This window comes from Corythoichthys intestinalis, chromosome 6 (assembly GCF_030265065.1).
Source record: "Corythoichthys intestinalis isolate RoL2023-P3 chromosome 6, ASM3026506v1, whole genome shotgun sequence".
Taxonomy (NCBI): Eukaryota; Metazoa; Chordata; class Actinopteri; order Syngnathiformes; family Syngnathidae; genus Corythoichthys; species Corythoichthys intestinalis.
The window spans coordinates 46,563,705-46,583,380 of record NC_080400.1 but is presented as its reverse complement, the minus strand read 5'-3'; the positions used below and the strand labels follow the sequence as shown (position 1 = coordinate 46,583,380).

The 19,676-nt window shown below is 39.1% G+C and overlaps 2 protein-coding genes across 5 annotated transcripts in view; one reads left to right on the top strand and one right to left on the bottom strand.

Annotated features, from left to right (window-relative positions):
* The window catches only part of pnkp (polynucleotide kinase 3'-phosphatase), a 24,625-nt gene extending 15,414 nt beyond the window's left edge, over positions 1 to 9,211 (bottom strand). Inside the window, exon 1 of the mRNA XM_057839060.1 lies at positions 8,946 to 9,211. Coding sequence (XP_057695043.1) covers positions 8,946 to 9,066 — 121 coding nt within the window. The 5' untranslated portion in view covers positions 9,067 to 9,211. The remainder of the gene's footprint in view (positions 1 to 8,945) is intronic.
* LOC130917537 (TRPM8 channel-associated factor homolog) lies at positions 8,722 to 19,676 on the top strand. 4 transcript variants are annotated; one of them, XM_057839055.1, is made up of 12 exons: positions 8,722 to 9,086; positions 10,254 to 10,910; positions 11,264 to 11,480; positions 11,592 to 11,883; positions 11,981 to 12,282; positions 12,427 to 12,601; positions 15,500 to 15,594; positions 16,452 to 16,662; positions 16,858 to 17,094; positions 18,580 to 18,803; positions 18,890 to 19,003; positions 19,164 to 19,675. In XM_057839055.1, exons 2-12 carry the CDS (start codon positions 10,270 to 10,272, stop codon positions 19,425 to 19,427), a joined length of 2,772 nt encoding a protein of 923 aa, XP_057695038.1. In that variant the 5' UTR covers positions 8,722 to 9,086; positions 10,254 to 10,269; the 3' UTR covers positions 19,428 to 19,675. The 4 variants fall into 4 exon arrangements, with proteins under 4 accessions (XP_057695038.1, XP_057695039.1, XP_057695037.1 ...); XM_057839056.1 differs by lacking the exon at positions 8,722 to 9,086 and adding an exon at positions 9,221 to 9,398 and having other exon boundaries at positions 19,164 to 19,676; XM_057839054.1 differs by lacking the exon at positions 8,722 to 9,086 and adding an exon at positions 9,970 to 10,095 and having other exon boundaries at positions 19,164 to 19,676.

The following is a 19,676-nucleotide window of genomic DNA, read 5'->3' as shown; positions in this document are numbered from 1 at the left end:
CTGGGAGAATGTGTTATGGTCAGATGAAACCAAAATAGAACTTTTTGGTAAAAACACAGGTTCTCGTGTTTGGAAGAGAAGAATACTGAATTGCATCCGAAGAATACCATACCCACTGTAAAGCATGGGGGTGAAAACATCATGCTTTGGGGCTGTTTTTCTGCAAAGGGACCAGGACCACTGATCTGTTTAAAGGAAAGAATGAATGGGGCCATGTATCGAGAGATTTTGAGTAAAAATCCCCTTCCATCAGCAAGGGCATTGAAGATGAGACGTGGCTGGGTCCTTCAGCATAACAATGATCCCAAACGCACAGCCAGGGCAACAAAGGAGTGGCTTCGTAAGAAGCATTTCAAGGTCCTGGAGTGGCCTAGCCAGTCTCCAGATCTCAACCCCATAGAAAATCTTTGGAGGGAGTTGAAAGTCTGTCTTGCCCAACGACAGCCCCAAAACATCACTGCTCTAGAGGAGATCTGCATGGAGGAATGGACCAAAATACCAGCAACAGTGTGTGAAAAGCTTGTGAAGAGTTACAGAAAACGTTTGGCCTCCGTTATTGCCAACAAACGGTACATAAGAAAGTATTGAGATGAACTTTTGGTATTGACCAAATACTTATTTTCCACCATGATTTGCAAATAATTTCTTTAAAAAAATCAAACAATGTGATTTTCTGTTTTTTTTTCCACATCTTGCCTCTTATGGTTGAGGTTTACCCATGTTGACAATTACAGGCCTCGCTAATATTTTCAAGTGGGAGAACTTGCACAATTAGGCTAGGTTCATACTAGAGGTCTTAATGCATGAATCCAATTTTTTCGTGTTTTTCCGACTCGAGTCAGGCATTAACTTGACGGTCTGAACGTGACATGTCGCATAGAAGTGGACCATTTCAAATCCGATCTGAGTCACTTTGGCTACGTTCATACTACAGGTCTTAATGCACGAATCCGATTTTTTCGTGTTTTTCCGACTCGAGTGAGGCATTAACTTGACGGTCTGAACGTGACAAGTCGCATAGAACTGGACCATTTCAAATCCGATCTGGGTCACTTTCGTATGTGGTTCAAATCCGATCTGGGCCACATTTTTCCAGACTGTTGCGGCGGTCTGTACTGTCCACTCTCCCAAATCGGATTTCATGCAGCAATTACGTCATCAAATAGCGAGAGAGACGCTTAACGTAGCGGTGCCGCTGTGCGTTATTAGCGCCTAGCTTGCAGTGAAGACGCCTTTTGGGGAAGGGCTGGGCTTGACAACAGTCATAAAAAATAAAAATGGGTTGAGGATAAACCCGAGAATGCTCAGTTTTCTCTTTGCTCCAAGTGAGAAATATTTCAACATTGCCTACACGGCCGAGAGTCGGGGCAAACTGCGCATATGTGTGTGTGACATGCAGGGACAGTGCGTGCATGCTATCGATCCATATAAACTTTGAATATAAGCCTAAACGGGGATTATTTATGTCTGTTATTTGTTTAAGCAAAATATGATATCCCTGGAATGACGGATGACGTGTGTCATTTGTTTTGATGCTTCTGCGCATGCGGGTCTTCATGCTCAGCGCGTGTCGGACTCCGAATTAGTGCGCATGCGTAATACTTGAACGGTCTCAATGGACAAAGTCAGTCTGAACGGGCACGCCAAAAAAACGGATATGACAAAAAATCGGATTCGTGCATTAAGACCTGTAGTATGAACGTAGCCTTTCGTATGTGGTTCAAATCCGATCCGGGCCACATTTTTTTAGAACGTGACTGGCGGTCTGAACTGTCAAACTCCCAAATCGGAATTTGTGTTGCAATTACGTCAGCAAAAAGCAAGAGGTACGGAGGACGGCAGCCATGTAGGCATTAGCGCCCAGCTTGAACTCTGCTTTTAAGCATGAAGCGGGCTTGACCACAGTCATAAAAAAATAAAACGGAGGAAAGAATAAGCCTTACAATTTTCGATTTTCATTCTGTGCGCTGAATGAGCAATATTTCATTATTGCCCACATGTCCGAGTCGGGGCAAACTGAAGCACCCACGTCATTCCACGCACACAGGTCAGGCTCATGTGTGTGCGTGTATGCGTTCTATCAGTCCATAGAAACTTTGAATATAAGACTGAACGGGGATTATTAATGTCTGTTATTTGTGTCCTCTTTTTGGAATGCATAATACAACTTTAAATTTGTAGTCCTTTTTTTTTTTTAAATGTATTTATTTGGCCCTGATACATCGACATATCAACGTGCATCATTAAGTTTTTTTCACGTACTTCACTCTGGTGAATGACATTAATTTGCTCAGCTGGTGCTCACTCTAATGCTGAGAACAATATAGACGTACCAAAGAAAGACAACGTAAGAATTGTTTTGAATCCTGTTGGAAAAGTGAATCTGTTTACATTCCAGGGGTGTGACAAAATATCGAAATGGTTATATATCGTGGTACTTTGCATCCTAAAAGGTCATAGATACGTTCATGCCAAGAATCAAAATATCGTTTTATAAAGGTGTCAATGTATAAAAATAATGTAAGGAACCAACAAGTTGCCTCCAAAATCTTCCACAATAATAGTGTCTCAGTTAACTCTATGGCTGCCAATGACGGCGCTAAATGCCCAATCCATTAAGACTGGGAAGGGTGAAAAAACGTCCGTTCATTCAAAGCCAGAGCATTCAGAGTCACCCTTTCCGATTTTCGGGGCATTTACAAGTCACGTTTTGTTCATTTTAGGGTGTTTACAGATCTCTTCCTGTTGAGTTTGAGTCACTGCCGATTCATTCCCGGGTCACAACCTGTTCTGGAACCCAAAACTTATAAAACTCATAAAATGCCTCATAATATGCCCCAAAATCAACAGGCCCAAAAAGACCTCATTGGCTGCTCCTGACAGCCCTATAGAAGTGGGAGGGGTCCATTTGAAGTGGGAGGGGTTCATTTGCTGCCACACTCCCAGTTCAAATGGATTGGACGTTTTTCTGTTTATTAGTTGTTTTGTAGAATATCCTAGGATGATTTCCTGACCAATGTATCGATCATAGTTGTAACAGCATATCGTGAGATCATCGGTTTTGTGAGCTTTGTATAGCAAATCGTCTTTTATTATGAGGTACCAAGAGGTTCCCATTCTACGATATTCTAAAAACAACTAATAAACAGAAAAACAAGCTTCTGCTGTGAATTGGAATGAGTTTATCACTAGTAGACGTCCAATCCATTTTAACTGGGAGGGTGGCAGCGATTGAACCCTCCCACTTCAAACGGATTAAACGTCTACGGCCGTCAGTGGCAGCCAATGCCAGGCAATGAGGTAATTTTGTGCCATTTAGGGTCATTTACCTGTTGATTTTCAGTTACTTCCTGTTGATTTTGGGGTATTTTATGGGTTACTTCCCGTTTATTTTGTGTTACAAAACAGGAAGTGACCTGGGAATCACCAAAATGAATAGGTAGTGACTCAAACTCAACAGGAAATGACCTGGAAATGCCCTAAACTGAACAGCAAATGACCTGTAAATGCCCTGAAAATCTGACAGAATGACTGTGAATGCTCTGGTTTCGAATGAACAAACGTTCCCAGTCTAAATGGATTGGGTGTCGAACACCGTCAAGGCAGCCTTAGAGTTAACTTAACACTATTATGGTGGAAAATTTTGGTAGCAACTTGTTGGTTCCATTTTTAAAAAATTTTTTTTTTGATATTTTGTCACAGCCCTATTCCCACCCCTTTTACATTCCATTCTTTTGCACTCGTTAATGCCATCAGCATTTGACCTCATTGTTTATTTGTGATTTATTATTGTTAGGTAGGTATTTATTTGTACTTTAATAAAGAATTTAAGTGTTCCATAATGTTTTTGTGAACTAATAATCGTCACCAAAAATGTAATTGCAAGATTGCAAAAAAAAAAAAACGACTAATCGTTAAAAAAGTCTGCAGACTAATCAGGAGAAAAATAATCGTTTGGGACAGCCCTAGTTAAGTCTAATTGCAACATTAGTTCTGTGCTAGTTTAGGTTAGTGATAGACCAAGGCATGTGCTGACTTGCATACTAAGGGGAACCGGGAGCAGTGTCCAGCCCTGGCTGTTTACTTGGAAATTAATGTGATTTTTACAGAGGGAAATCTGAAACATTATTAGTTTGACTGTCAACTCAACTTCCAGTGACATACAAATAGTTTCTCACGGCGAAAAATATGTTACTTGTTGTTTTAAAGAATAATAATCCTAACTGTTAAAACTTTTACTTTCTCGGGAGTATTTTGTTGAGTTCCATAAAATGTCATGTACAGTGTTGGGAATAACGCCGTTATAAATAACTCCGTTAAATAACGGTGTTATTTTTTCAGTAACGGGGTAATCTAACTAATTATTTTTTCTGCTGTTACAATGCCGTTACCGTTACTGACGGTCAAAAGCAGTGCGTTACTTACTTTGAATAAATTGAAGAAACTACCAGCCGTAGCGAGTCCATTACTGTGCTCTGTTTATTTGTCATCCAAGACTTAGGGTGCGTTCAGGTTCGAGAATAGCGCAAGTGTTTTGTTTTTTGCTTTTTCTTAGCAAAGATATACCACACAGGACGTGCTGGCACTGTTTCTTTAATACTACATATAACTTCAACATTAACACAAACGTACGGCTCTCAGCAGGCCGTGTCGCTAACTCACTCCCGCATCATGTGAGCAAAACAATATTGGCGCCGTGTGCACTTTAGGGTGCCTCGGATAATTCTGTATCTGAATATTACAGCACAAACTTCTTGTGACTCCAGGCTGTTTGTCCCTACTCATTCAATTAGATAATGCTTTCCAAAGCTTGCTAATGTTTCTGTGTTTGCTACTCCTGAATGTTTCTGTGTTTGCTACACCTGAATGCTAGCCTCGTTCCCATCCCCCACTGTCAGCCAGCAAGAATGCTGCTTCCATCTTGAGGACGGCAGACGCTTTGAGGGTGACAGGAGGAGTAGGGGGACGAGGCTACCTGAATGCACCACCTAGATAGATGCAATGGAAGTGATTGTGATTGGCTGAGGGTCAGAGTCATGTGTCATGGTAAGCCAATCAGAGCCGGAATAGCACGTGCGGCAAACACACACACGCAAAACAGATGCAGAGGGATATGATGGCAGAGCATTTAGAGGAAAATTTGTCCTTTGCGAGGTGAGATATAAACACTATTTCAAGTCAAATTACTTGAAGTACAGTAGGCTATGTCTACTTGACCAGTTGTCTCAGGTTGTGAGAGATTTAATTGATTAAACTCACTTTATATTGTTTACTGCTGATTGTTATTTTCTTATATTGTTTACTGTTTATTTTTGTTGCACTTCAAGTGTAGGATAAATCTGTTGCTGGTGAGGTGCAATAAATATTAAAAGGTTCTATAACACAACTACCTGTCTGTTCTTCTCTATTCAACTGACTCTAATACTTATCAGAAAATTTCAAATTCTTTGACATACAACAACTTCTTTTTAAAGTAACAGAAATAATTACTTTCCCTGGTAACTAGTTACTTTTACTATCAGGGTCCCCCCAGGATTGATAAATCTAAATTCAAGACTTTTATGACCTTTTTTAATGCCATTTCAACTGAAAATTAATACTTTTCTCGCACCCATTATTTAGATAATATTGAATCATATTAAAAAAAATAAAGCACTGAACATCAAATTTAACCTCAATTACTAAGTGTGTTTGACAAAAGAATGCACATTTATTGAAGATACAATTAAAACACATTTAAATATAAGGTCTTTCAGAATTTTTTGTCCCAGGATAAAATGGATTTTACACTAGTATTGTAAAGCAACTTCAGAAATTACATTTGCAATACAACAGGTTTCCCTTTTAAGAGGACCTAGTCAAGGTGGTAGGTAGGTGATTGTCAAGTTGGCCACCTTAACTGTAAAGTGCTTGCAATTGGCAGTGAAAGTTTAAAAAACAGCCACTAAATGGCAGTAGTTTACCATTAATTACCACAAAATAAAAAAGCTACACATGACCATTTCCCTTGGTAATTGTTTTTTTTCTAATCACATTACAAGTATAAAAAACACGTTACTCCTTTGTTAGCTATTGAATACATTTCTTTTAATCAGATAGAGAAAATCCATACTCTTGTTTAATCAAGAAAAACATTCAAATATACCAGGAAGTGTTTTCCCATCACCTACATTATAATTTGCCTACCACCATGCCATGTTATTCAGATCAACGTTAGTACGTTACCCCGCACTCGTTCCAATAATAGACAGTGTCAACCGTGTTGTGTATCTGAGAGTGATGGTGAATCTACAACTCCGGTTTATCCATGCTAAAGCTAGTGCATCTGCCAATACCCCATTGAACATGGCTAACTCTTGAGTTAAAACTGCGAAATTCACATTCATTCGAAAGGCAAACCGTGCAGAAATACATTATTGCATCTAACACATTTTAATTGGAGAAACTGGCAACTTACTTTGAAATGTTCAGCAGGTCCACTGCCTTCACATGACCCATAAACTGCGACCCAAAGTATCTGGATGCGACTTGGTCGCCGATCCAATACCTCACATTCTGGTCCAACGGTTAGGACTCGGTTGTCTTGTTGAGGCTTTCGTCGAACATAACAACTAAGGCATCTGAGCAGTTCCTTGCGTTAGCACACTGTGCGATTGCCTGCTGTTGTGATGCTAATGATGCTAACGGCGCGCACGCACGAGGTGCAGCGCATGTAAAAAGTCTATGTGACATCTTCGTTATGGATTAAAAAAAAATAAAAAAAACTTCGTCACGGATATAATTTAGGTTGCACTGAGATGTTGTTGAAAATTAAAACCACGGTGAAAAAATTCCAGACTTATGACAGCTAATTTAATGCTTTTAATACCTTTAATAATGGAAAACTAAATTCAATGCTTTTTTAATACTTTTAATAACCCGCGGGTACCCTGACTATAGAGTAATTCAGTTTAGAGCTGAAACGAATACTCGAGCAACTCGAGTAACTCGAGTTTAAAAACCTGATCGAGTAATTTTATTCACCTCGAGTAATCGTTTATTTTGACAGCGCTAAGCATCACGTTTTGCTCGGACTACTTTTAATGCGGGACAACGCGCTGATGTCACGTGCGGAGAGGAAGACGGGGGGAAAAAAAAAAAAAAACTTACTGCAGCCGACAGCCTCTACAAACGAAGCCGACGTTGCTAAATACTAGCCCGCACGATGCTACGTTGGTAGCAGGCAGGGTCTGATGCGTCTAGAGATCACATGTATGTTGAACTAGATGCGAATGACAGACACGGCCGCGTGTGGGCAGCGTTAGTAAACAGCCGCCATCTTAAAGCAGTAGAGCGCTCAGCACTAATAAAGAGCGCTAAACGCTAATAAATAAGATTAACGTTACTGTCACTACTAGCTCATGTAACGTTAGCCCTGCGGAGGGCTAGGTTTCTTTTAGTTATGACCACTCACTGTCGATGCGTGGCTAACGTGTCTTACATACAGGCTTTAACATAACATAGCATTGTGGAGTGATGAGGGTGTAAAATAAAAACTTAATAATGCTAATCATCAATTTTAGCTCAGTAGTCACTGCTGGATAAAACACCAAGTAGCACTGGTCCCTAATGTGCTCCAATACAGCCTGTATCGTACATTTATTTTGAACACTGCAAAAACTCAAAATCCTATCAGGACTTACAGTTTATATAGACTAACTTAAAACTTAACTAGAACTTAAAAATGGCTTGACACAAATAGAAATTCAATTGAAACACGTGGGGAAAAAATCCTAACGTTTAAGTGATGTGTGTTATCAAGCGTAACGGCATTTTTAGGTAAGATATATATATATATATATATATATATATATACACACATTTTTTTAATAAGATCTAAACGTTTTTTGAGTGAAAGCAGTGAATTAGTCTTTTTTTTTTTTTCTAGTTACATCTGAGATGCAATTGTTGGCTGTTTTCAACAATATACATCGAAAATAAAGACATTAATTGGCTGAAAATGGTTCAAGATTAGATTAAATGTCTTTTGTCATGTATATTTGTAATTGCTCTTCACCTAAAAATATATTTGTTTTATCCGATTACTCGATTAATCGATAGAATTTTCAGTCGATTACTCGATTACTAAAATATTCGATAGCTGCAGCCCTAATTCAGTTACTAACTCAGTTACTTTTTTGGAAGAAGTAGTGAGTAACTATAACTAATTACTTTTTTTTAAGTCACGTGCCCAACACTGGTCATGTAAATGTGCAAACAGCTTCTATTAGTATGTTAGTTGCTATATTGTTTTATTAATCATTGGGCCTCCATTTGACATCCAATTGTAGTATTAGTGTTGCCTGTACGTATTTTGCAATGGGTAATTAAAAAATACTTTAAAAGGATTCATTCAAAAAATCAATTATTTAAATTGTAATAAATAAAAAATAATTTAAAAGCATGCAAATTTTAAATAGAAGTATTAAGAAAAAGGCTATAAATAATTTCAAATAAAACCAATTTAATTGTAAAAAATGAAACATTAAAAAATAAAAATGTAAATTCAAACGAATTTTAATACATTGAAAAAAGAAGAAGAAAGACATACATTTCATAAGCGTAGCCCGTGTGCGTTTTGCGACAGGAATTTGACTTTTTGTTTTGTGACCTCGCATTACTGATTGGCTGCAACAAACGTCCCATTCATAATAACTGGGAGGTGCTGGAAGCGATCGAATCGAATTTTTACAAAAATAAGTGGTTTCCATCAAGAAGGGCATAAAACTGTGCCAAACTAGTGAATCGCTGTTGCGACCCCTGACAAGAGAAGAGCCGACAGTCACTTCTTTTCTGTTCAATCCTGTTTCACGTAAACGTTGAACTCCTACAGCTTTAAAAACATAACTTATTGTACTGATGAGCAGGGCGGTGTAAGCATGTAAAGGCGTGAGTGTTAAATTCACCCTGGTGTCTTGAGCACTTCTTGTCGGCAACTCCGGTGTCCGGACCGCGACCCAACAACACGGCTCGTCCATCCTCCAAAAGCACCTGGACTCCGGTCGAACTAACCAGAACGCACGACATTTCGACAACCAAACCTCAAAGTAAGAATAAAAGTCGCGGAAATTTGGACAACCAAAGTTTATTTTCTAAATATTGAACGTGACGTATTTTAAATAGAACGTCTTGAAGACAACATTGATTTGTTTTGTACTATCGGTCCTTTCCAATTACGGGACCCCCTTGAAACGTGTTGAGTTTTTGGTTCCGACCACATCTCAACGTTACATTTGTTTGTAACTTTGTACGGGGCGGATACGCATTTGTTCGCTATATAAGTATGAATTCCTTGATAATGTTATCTTTAACAAGTAAAACACAACGACAGAGACAAGGGAGGGGAATTATTTAGCCAAGTAAGTTTATACTGTTAAACATTTATTTTTCAGCGCTTCACTCGTACACAACCAAAGACATAACAATGTTGTTTACGATGTTCACCTGCACATAACTAAAGATCGGAAAAGAGTAGAAACAACCATTATTTTATTATGAAAGAAATATAATCTTTCTTTTGTACGTCCTGTGTTCATGCAGCCTTAGAACACAATATTCTGTAGCGCTTGAAAGGGGATGACTTGTGAAAAATAGCTGGGAGTGAATGAATTAATATATACGTAGTTTACGAGACAACTCTTATATTTAGATGGGAAGACCTTGTCAACCTGTGCAATATTCTTAAAGACAGTTTTGATGGTCACTGTCAGAAAGACAATCATTAAACAAGACTGCAGCCCTGCAAAGCTTATTGCAAATTGTATTTTTGGATAGCTAGTGCTGGACTTCATTGGAAGACTGCTTTATGTGCATTAGGCTTGCTCCACGACAGTACATTTATTGGACTGGTTTAGCAAGTTTACTTGGGCGTATACCTTGAAGAAACAGATCAAACTGGAAGAATCCTGATAGACATGGTATTTGTCCAATATTAGCCTTTGTCATTTGGATGTCTGTGGTTCATGCTTACTGATGTCCTGCCCTTCTTGCATTGCTTTAAATTCTAATACACACATGACTACTGTAAATTTCCTGGCTTCAGATGCGAATTGACGGGTAACGACATGTATTTGTAATAAAACTTTTAGTGTAACCTAAGTTCTCAGTAAGATATGTATTGGACTGTGTATTTTAATATATTTTACTAAATCCTGTTAACTATTATTCATTTAAATTTCGTTCAACCTCTTTTTTTCTTTTTGAACTATTTGCAGAGATTCACTTCACGCCATGTCGACCGAACAAAGTGACCATGAGGGGGCTTATTTGTCCCTGATGAAAGGCTTGAAAGAGCTGGACTTCCGTGGTTCTTCTGTTCCCGGTGCCCTGCTGCTGACAGGAGAACATGCATTTCCTTTGGTAATGAACAGCCAAGGCCATGTCCTGGTGGCTGCCTCCAAGTATGGCTCTGGAAGAATTGTGGTCCTGGGACATGAGGAGTACTTGACAAAGTTTGCGACTCTGGTAGAAAATGCTCTGATTTGGCTGAGAGGAGATGGTTCGCGCAACACGTCTGTGGGGGTCAACAACAGCGTTAAAGCAGTTGCTGATAATCTCAGCAAATCCCGCTTCCAAACTAAAATTGTGGGTGCATTCCATAAGAATCTGGATGTTGGTGTGTTTGTAACAGACACCTACAGCCTTAATAAAAATGAGAAGGACCTGGTGGCATTTCTGAAAAATGGTGGTGGAGTGTTGATTGGAGGGCAAGCATGGCATTGGGCTGCAAACCACCCCAAGGAGAACATGCTGCTTCGCTTTGGAGGAAATAAAGTTTCTGCTGTGTCTGGGATATATTTCTCTGAACATCCAGCTGAAGATGAACTGTTGCCAGTTTATCCTCAGATTCCAGCCTCATGGATGCGTGTGGTGTATGTAAATATGAATATTTCCTTGCTGTAAGACATATAGTACACTGGAACTCTGAATTTTGGACACACACTTTTATTAATAGAATATTATTAAAGTGAACTTCTCTTCAGCATGCTGAATACGTATTCTATTTTCAGAAATATTACTAACCATCCATCTCTTAAATTATCCTTTATTGTTACTGTTTTGCAATTGCAAGAGACATAGGGCTGTGCATGCTCCGAACTAAAATCTTCAGTACATACAGTACATGTGTTCTATTGTATTTTGTTTCACTGTGCTTATATGGAGTAATTGTGTTCTTTATTTTAATGGCCTTCTGACTGATAAACGTTTTGTTATTTAAATACAGACTGGGAAAGGAAGTTGAGGTGGATCTGGAGTTCCTACTTCAAGGCATATCTGAGTTTGATATCACGGGTGGTGCGCTGGCTTCTGAGATTCTAGTTCACGGACGGCTCGCCTTCCCTATTGGAATGACCGAAGACAAACGGCCATTCCTGGCAGCCACCTATTATGGACTTGGACGTGTTGTTGTTGTGAGTCATGAAGGATTTCTTGGACGAAAGGTAATGTTAGTCAACATTGATCATGTCCGTGTTGTTAATTAGTATGCACTATTTCTATATTTGATGATCTGTCAAATGTTGTGATTAACTTTACTTTTTGGTTTACCACAGGAACTCTCTGCATTTTGGACCAATGCTATCCACTGGTTGGATGACGGCCGAAGAGGCACTGTTGGCGTTCTGCAACATAACGCCCTCGACATTCTAAAAAAATCTGGGTTGAAGTGTGAAAAGAGTGATTTCAGGAAAGACCTGAGTGTGTTTGTGTGTTCAGCTTACAGTGACAAACACATGCATGAGATTCAAAATTTTGTGGCAGAAGGAGGAGGCCTTCTGATTGGTGGCCATGCTTGGTGGTGGGCACAGTCACACAATGGTCAAAATCCATTGACAGATTTTGCAGGTATTGCCACAAGAATAATTAAGATGATCTCACCCAGTTTGTAGTAGCCTACTTTTATCTCGTACAGTACATGCTGAACATCCACTTGTAATTGCAGGGAACAAGATCCTGAACAAAATGGGCTTGAGCATTTTGCGTGAAACCATACAGGGAGGTCACTATAAAGCCCCTGTGCCAAGACAGATTAGCAAAGACAACTACCACTTCCAACATCTTCTACAGCGCTTTGCTGCTCATGTAACTGAAGGAGAAGATCTTACCAAACATGAGGAACAATGCCTTAAAAAACTTGGAAAGGACTGTGCCACGTTTCTAAAAATGGACGCTCATGACCGTTGTTCATACGCGCAAGTCCTGTCCACCCTTACACACATCCTCGAGAAATCAGGCATTCCTCAGGTTGGTCGATAGCATAAAGAAAAACTCATTGGACCAATCATGGTTTTAATCGTGGATGATTAATATATAGATTAATCATATACTGTAAAAGAATTGTCCGTTCATGCAAGCATTTAACTACCACCCTGGTGTTCTGTTTTTTAGGTATGTGATACCTGCCCAGTGAAAAGTCCCAAAGACCATCTCCTACTCAAAGTGGGCACAGAGGTGTATAAGGTTTGCCCTGATCCTGACAGGCTGCTGCCTTACCTCATCAAGCAGAACCCTGTGTTACCTGTTGTATATAATCATAGGATTCCGGTAAACATAAGCACGGCAGGTAAGCCCTTGTCTGATCATTTGAGGTTGCACCTAAAGTATATACAGGCATGAGAATCTCTCACCTTTCCCGAAATTCGCCATTTTGAAGTGAAAAGGGGTGACCTACGTGAATTGTATAGATCTGAGGAGAAAACGTTTGGGGGGGTTTGGGGGATTTTATTAATGTGGGACGCTTGGTATGCAAGCGGGGAAAGCGGCACATATGGCGTTTTATTGTTGCCTCTATTCTGAGTGAGCAAAAATGGATTTTGAGAACACCTTCTATTCCAGCTAAATTTCTCGACTCCTGAGCTTGTCAGTTTTTTTGCTCTGCGCGCTCAGTTGAGCACACGCTACTAACGTGTCACGAAGCCAACCAATCAGAGAACTAGCGGAGGGCAAACAGCCAACCAGTGTACGTCCGCTAGCTTTGTAAGTCCATTTAACTAACTAACGACATGTTTTATTTAAGTTGCTATACCTGTCGCGATATGCAATGAGTCCATTTATTGCACAGTAAATGAAAATGAGGGCGGTAATTTTCACGGCTGCTAGTGATCGCCGCGCGTGCATACATTTGTGCGTGCATGCTGATGGCATATAAGGCAGCAGTTCCTTTCACAGATGTTTATTGGTCCTCAGCACGCCGTAGAATTAAAGTTCAGACATACAAAATAATGAAACACATCTATATTAAACACTATAAACTTTAGCATCGCTACGTTGAGGCTAATGGGAAAAAAGGCAACCTACTTTAGCCTGCTATAAAACATAGGCAGTCTCCTCCAAAACTAAAACTTGGAGTTAAAAGGTGACACTTCAAAAATGAAAAATCGCTGGTTAACAGCATTTGCAAACGAAATAAATTAATTACCGACATCACATGCAATGACAAAAAGAGCTTTTTTGCGAAGTGTCAAGCTTACGGTCAGCGGTTTAGTCAACGTACTTCTGGTGAACATTTCAAAATAAAAGCACGTCACGTTTGTCATATAAATAGCGATTTCTGGAGTTACATACTTCAGAATTCAGATTCTACACTAAGAATAGCTTTAAAATGACACCCTTTATGAAAAATCTGATTGGCAATGAATAATTATACTACTATTATAGTATATAGTAGCAGGGGCGGACTGGGACCAAAAAGCAGCCCTGGACTTTGACTCAGCCCAGCCCACAAGAATCGCTGTACGAAGGGAAACAGACCCTCTAGGGGGGTCCGGGGGCATGCCCCCTGGGAGAATTTTTTTTTTTTTTTTTTTTTACATTTTATTGTAAAATGCATCAATTTCGTGCACTTTGAGAAAAAATGAAGCGGCTATGAAGAACTACACATTGCATTGTTATACATATACTATATAGTTTATTATTTTCTTCGCAGTATGTTAGCCATTTTCTATCTGTGCCATCTTTGCGTATGAATACTCTTTGTACAGTCAGGTGTTTTGTCTTCTGAGGGTGGTAAGTAAAAAATGTGTCTAGACTGTGACTGTCTGACTTGGGGCGCTCAAAGTACTACAAGGCTGAACTGGAATTGGATTCATCTTCTGCCCTAGCTCTGTGATCAACCTGAATAAACAAATTAAAGAATTTATATTTTTTAAAGCAAGTTTTATGTATCCAATTGATTATAATAGCACCTATCCCCCGTGTCTATACAATGACTTCATTGTTTATGCCATAATTAATCTTACCACACAAATAATAAATTTAAATGAAAATACAATAAACATTTGAAGACAAATCCTTTATACATAACCTTCATTGAAAAGTATTAACCAGAAAACAACGATATATAAATGATTAAAAATATATATCAATTTAGCTACCTAAACTTTAAAGTAAAACCATTCATTTCATTAATATTTTATATTTCTTATGAATTAATATTGCTGCTGTGTGTGCATTCGTTGTTTTAAAGCTAAAATATTTTTTTTGTAGGACTAGCATACTGTAACTTGACACGATTTAAAACGGGTACATGGACTAGCTGGCACTAACCCTATAATTGTCATTTATTTCATTTAAAATGGAGCTACCTGGTGGATAACAATTGTCAGTATACCGAGCAAATAAACCTCTTCATCCCTACTTACTTGCTCTGCGCTTGTTTTGGGGAGCTTCCACCAGTTTATCATTACCACCTCCTTCTCCGCGCCACCCATCTCTTTTCTTTTTTTTGCCACCACCATCCATATTGTGCATTAACGCTCGTCGCTATCAGATTGGCGGTGAAGAGCCAGGCGCATTGCTGCCACCTGTCGGATAGGATGCGAACTGTACATAATCAGAGGATAGGGGGGATTAAAACAGTGATGTATAATGAATGGCGGCCACCGGCCGTCCAGGGCACCGGCCGTTCTGTGATCCTCCAGAAGCCACAGATTACCAGTCCGCCCCTGTATAGTAGTACTGTATACTATAATATTAATGCTAGATATATTTTTTTAAGAATTGTTTTGAATCATGTTGGAAAGGCAAAGTCAGTGTTCCCAATCTGTTTACATTCCATTCTTTTGCACTAAAGCTATCAGCATTTGACCTAAATGTTTATTTGTGATTTATTGTTGTTATTTGCGTGTTTATTTGTACTTTAATAAAGAATTTAAGTGTTCCAAAATGTTTTTGTGAATTAATAAGCGTCATCAAAAACTTCATTGCTAAATTAGTAAAAAAATATATATATATAAATAAATAAATTTTAAAAAACTATTATTAGATTAGTCGACTAATCGTAAAAATTGTCGGCTGACTAATCGGGAAGAAATTAGTCTTTTGGGACAGCCCTAGTTGTACACTGTACCGGAACATATTTCCTCCATACCCTTCTCACCTTTTTAACCCCTGACCCATTGTCGTGCCTGTATATACAGTGCTATAGTATATCAAATTGCATGTGTTGGTGTTTATGTGTCAGATCATGAAGAGTGGATCAGTACTGGTCTCTACCTCTCTCATGGTATGAGGACCTACATAGCAATGCCTCCGCAGATTGTGAAGAAGGGATGGAAGGTATGGCTCACAAACAAACAAATCCAAATGGTTATAATGATGTATTATTCATATATAATATATGTTTTTCATGATGCATTTCTCAATTCAAAATCAAGGAAAAGTGACAGCTTTATGTTATGAGCCAACATTTGTCATCAAGCTCTGGAGGAGCCTGATAACAATCCTGATTATTTTATTCAGGTGTGTTAAAGGAGGGAGACATGGAAAACAAGTTTGATAGCGTCTCGTTGACCGGACTTGCAGACCCCTGCCATATGCTATAGTAGTATCACCAATCAGCTTCAAGTTGTACCTACCAATTGGTTCTTCCTGCCAACCATACATGAGTAATGCATGCAAGGCAATTCAAAGTACAAACACATATAATCCACACAGAACACAGACAACACAACTCGCTCCAATATCAATACTAGTATTAAGGAAATTAGGCTAACTTAATATACACCAGTCTTAAAATTCAGTACCAGAAGTCACAGGTACAAGTAGATAATAGACATCTTTACATTTGGGAAGAAATATGTATGTTATTGTGCTGCTTCTGTTTACACTAGATAATTGCACTATTACTTAATGCATTTAACATTTTAGCTGGTCAGCTTCATATCAGTTCAAAACTAGAGTGACTGGGAGGGGGCTGAGGGGCTGACATAATATAATATACTGTACGTCACCAAATAATTAAAAATGTATTGCATCGTGGGATATCGATATCGTGATATAAAATGGCTTCAGCTCACCTGCAACTCTCATAAGACAAGCAGTACAGAAAATGAACGGATAGGTTACATAAAAAATCTCAGTGTGCGTTGATTCTGAATAATTTCTGGAAAATAATCCTTTCTCTTCCACCACAGGTCCAAATAGGTTGCCAAACAGACTACCTTAAGCATGCCGAATTGAAGAGAGCCCCTAGTGTTCATGAGCGATTTCCCATTGACACTGAAATGATGCAGGTTTGGAACTTGTGGGGAGGTCTCATCTACTTAGTGGCCCCACCTAAAACTCAAGTCAGAGGGGTTGAGATCATAGTGCAGATAGCTGTGCCAGCACCCTATTATAAATCTGGTGAGTATGATGTGATTGGTCTTGTCTGACTTTTCTACTTGTACTTGACCACTTCTCGTTCATAAATTTAAGACAATCAAATGAAAAACAGTCCCCAAATTTTGGCCTAGCATGGACATTACAAATTTCTCAGTTGCTCTGCACATACTTGTTGCATGTTTTTTAAACATACTATTTACATACTGCTCTTTACAGGTGTGACAAAACTGGCTGATTGGGCTGTGCTGCGAACAGCTCCTTCCCCTTGGGCAGAGTTGGAGTTTGAAAATATCGTACTCACTGTACCGTCAGATGTCATCAGGGAACTGGATAGACCAGATACGCTGGCAGCACTTTGGGACGCAATCATGAGAAGCATTGCTGATCTGGCTGCCAAACCACACAAATTTCCTCGCAAAGAACGCTTTGTAGCAGATGTGCAGATTTCAAACGGTACGATAAGCGGTTCAGAAGATGGATGAAAAAAAGTATGCAGTGTTGCGAAAGTTAATTAATGCTAAAGTTCACTTTGGTCTAAAGTTCATGATTGAAAATTTTCAACTAAGTATATTGTTCCAAATATGAACTAGGTCATTGTTTATTTACCTATTTATTTATGTTGTCTGTTCTTGTGAGTTATTTTACGTTGCAAATTTTTGCAAAAAACCCAAATACAATACACTCCGTTTACACATGCCTAAAATGTAAATAGTTCATTAAGTTTCATTAGTTTATCTCAATTTGTAAAATTAGTTTGACTAGTTGGTCACCATTTTTGTTTCTGTTGCAACGCGGTCACATCACTGGACTACGCTGCCGGGCTTCCAGAGTATGACAAGCGACATACTGTATACATGTTATCTGTTCGGCCCTTTCAATTTGAACCCGAGAGGAACATTAATGGGCATGACAGCACTGTCGATATTTAACAAAACGAACAGCAAAGCAAAATGAACAGGAAAGACGGGATGGGATGAGACGAGATGAGAGTAGGACAAAACCGGTGTTCTGCTGAAATGTGCTGCACCAGCTAAACGTGCTAAAAGAGGCGAATTTGACACCCAAAGTACTACTGTGCGCTTTCAGCTTGTTTTTGTTTTTTTTTAGATGCATACAGGTAGAAAATACTAAAGATGCCTTAAGAAAATACTTAAACGTATTAACAGCAAATATGGGTGGTTTAAATATGCTATATGACTAATGTGGTCAACAGATCAACAATCTGCTTTTAAGCTACTACAAGAAAATGCAATGCTTAAAAGTATGAGAGGGAAACACATGCAAAAATTATTTTGAGGCAATGAAAAGGTAATAAAAGACTCACTTAAAACACAAATAGTAAGTACTCACCGCTTTTAACCGATGGTCGCATGTGTTGAAAATCTCGCTGCGTAAAAAACCAAGGCAAGCAACGAAGGGATCGAAAATACAAACTGTCTAATGGCAGCAAGTCAATATCTCGGCAACCTGCCTAGGATCGGTTTAAAGGCATTGTTGATGAGCTGAAATTGACTGGAGGTACAACGTTGGGAACTCATCCCACAGCTCTGTAACAAAACAAACTGACCAGCAGCAGAATGTGACAAAATCATGCCAGTCGCCATACTAGCTTTGCTTGCCAGCTAGCATAGCTGTTCTCCCAGTCCAGGCTACGTCATCACCCTAAGCATCCATTGCGCACAAAAAACATGGTGCCCTCCGTAGGTCAAAACATGAACTAAATATTATAGATTTTTAAATCAATGGCAATATTTTATGTGTTTCTAATATTAAAAGAGAACAATTGCAGCTTATTAGAGCCTATATGTCTTTAAGTGTGAGCTTCCCTTTAATTCATGATAATAAAGGGAACCAACAATTGTAAACCAACTTCATGGATTGTTGAACAATGTTGGCTTTACAACATATACCATTGTTGTTTTTCCCCCCACTCTTTAGGCTGGATGCACTCGGGATACCCCATCATGATGCACAAGGCCTCGGCCACTGAAGTGGTCAAAATTGAAAATATCAAGTCTAAAGGCATGTGGGGACCAATCCACGAGCTTGGACACAACCAGCAGAGAGATTGCTGGGAATTTCGGCCACATACCACAGAGTGCACATGCAATCTTTGGTCAGTATACATACATGAGGAAGTGTTAGGAATCAACAGGGAAAAGGTGAACAATAGTTATCTTTTTCGAATGAGCCCTTCGATAGAATTGTCATTTTGCATTTTGTGAATATCAATGATTCTTCAATACAGGCTCATGGAGCTGTCAGTTCTGAAAAAAGAAAGAGTCGATTGGAGGAATTTGTGAAAGGGGGCAGGCAACTCAGCAAGTGGGAGGTGTGGGTCGCTCTTGAAACATACCTGCAGGTGAGTGAGCGTGAAGAAACCGTGTCATCACTATGTTTAACTTGCGTTCCATCAAGAATAATTAGGTATACAGTATGTGACTGAAAAGCTTTACCACACCTGTTCACTTCAATCTGAACTGATGTTGATGGTTTAAACGTGTGCCCTACCTTTCATATAGCTCCAGGAAAGATTTGGCTGGGATGCCTTCAAGAAGGTGTTTGCGGCCTACCACAAAATAAGCAATTATCCAAAGGACAACAATGGAAAGATGAACCTATACGCAGAGACATTCTCCAAAATTGTTGGACTGAACCTGTGTGGATTCTTTAAGGCCTGGAGCTGGCCAATAGAGAAGGCTACTGAGAAGACACTGTCCAACCTTCCTACCTGGGCGGACCACCCAATGGTCCGGTTTGGTTTAAGGGTTTTGCCTCTGGATTGAAATGCAGAGAGAATATGGCACAATTGTTGAGCTTTCGTCTTCCCCATTGAAGAATTCACTCCTTTTTATATTTTGATGTGTATGTTTCACTACCTCAAAGTAATAAACAGGACAAATGTATTAAAAAATGAAATATGTGAGGGAGTAAATTTGCCCCTTTCTCAATACTTTTGGGTAAAAACCTGGGTTTATTAAAAGACTTCAGAATAATTATACAATTGCAAAAAAAAAAAAAAAAAAAAAAAAAAA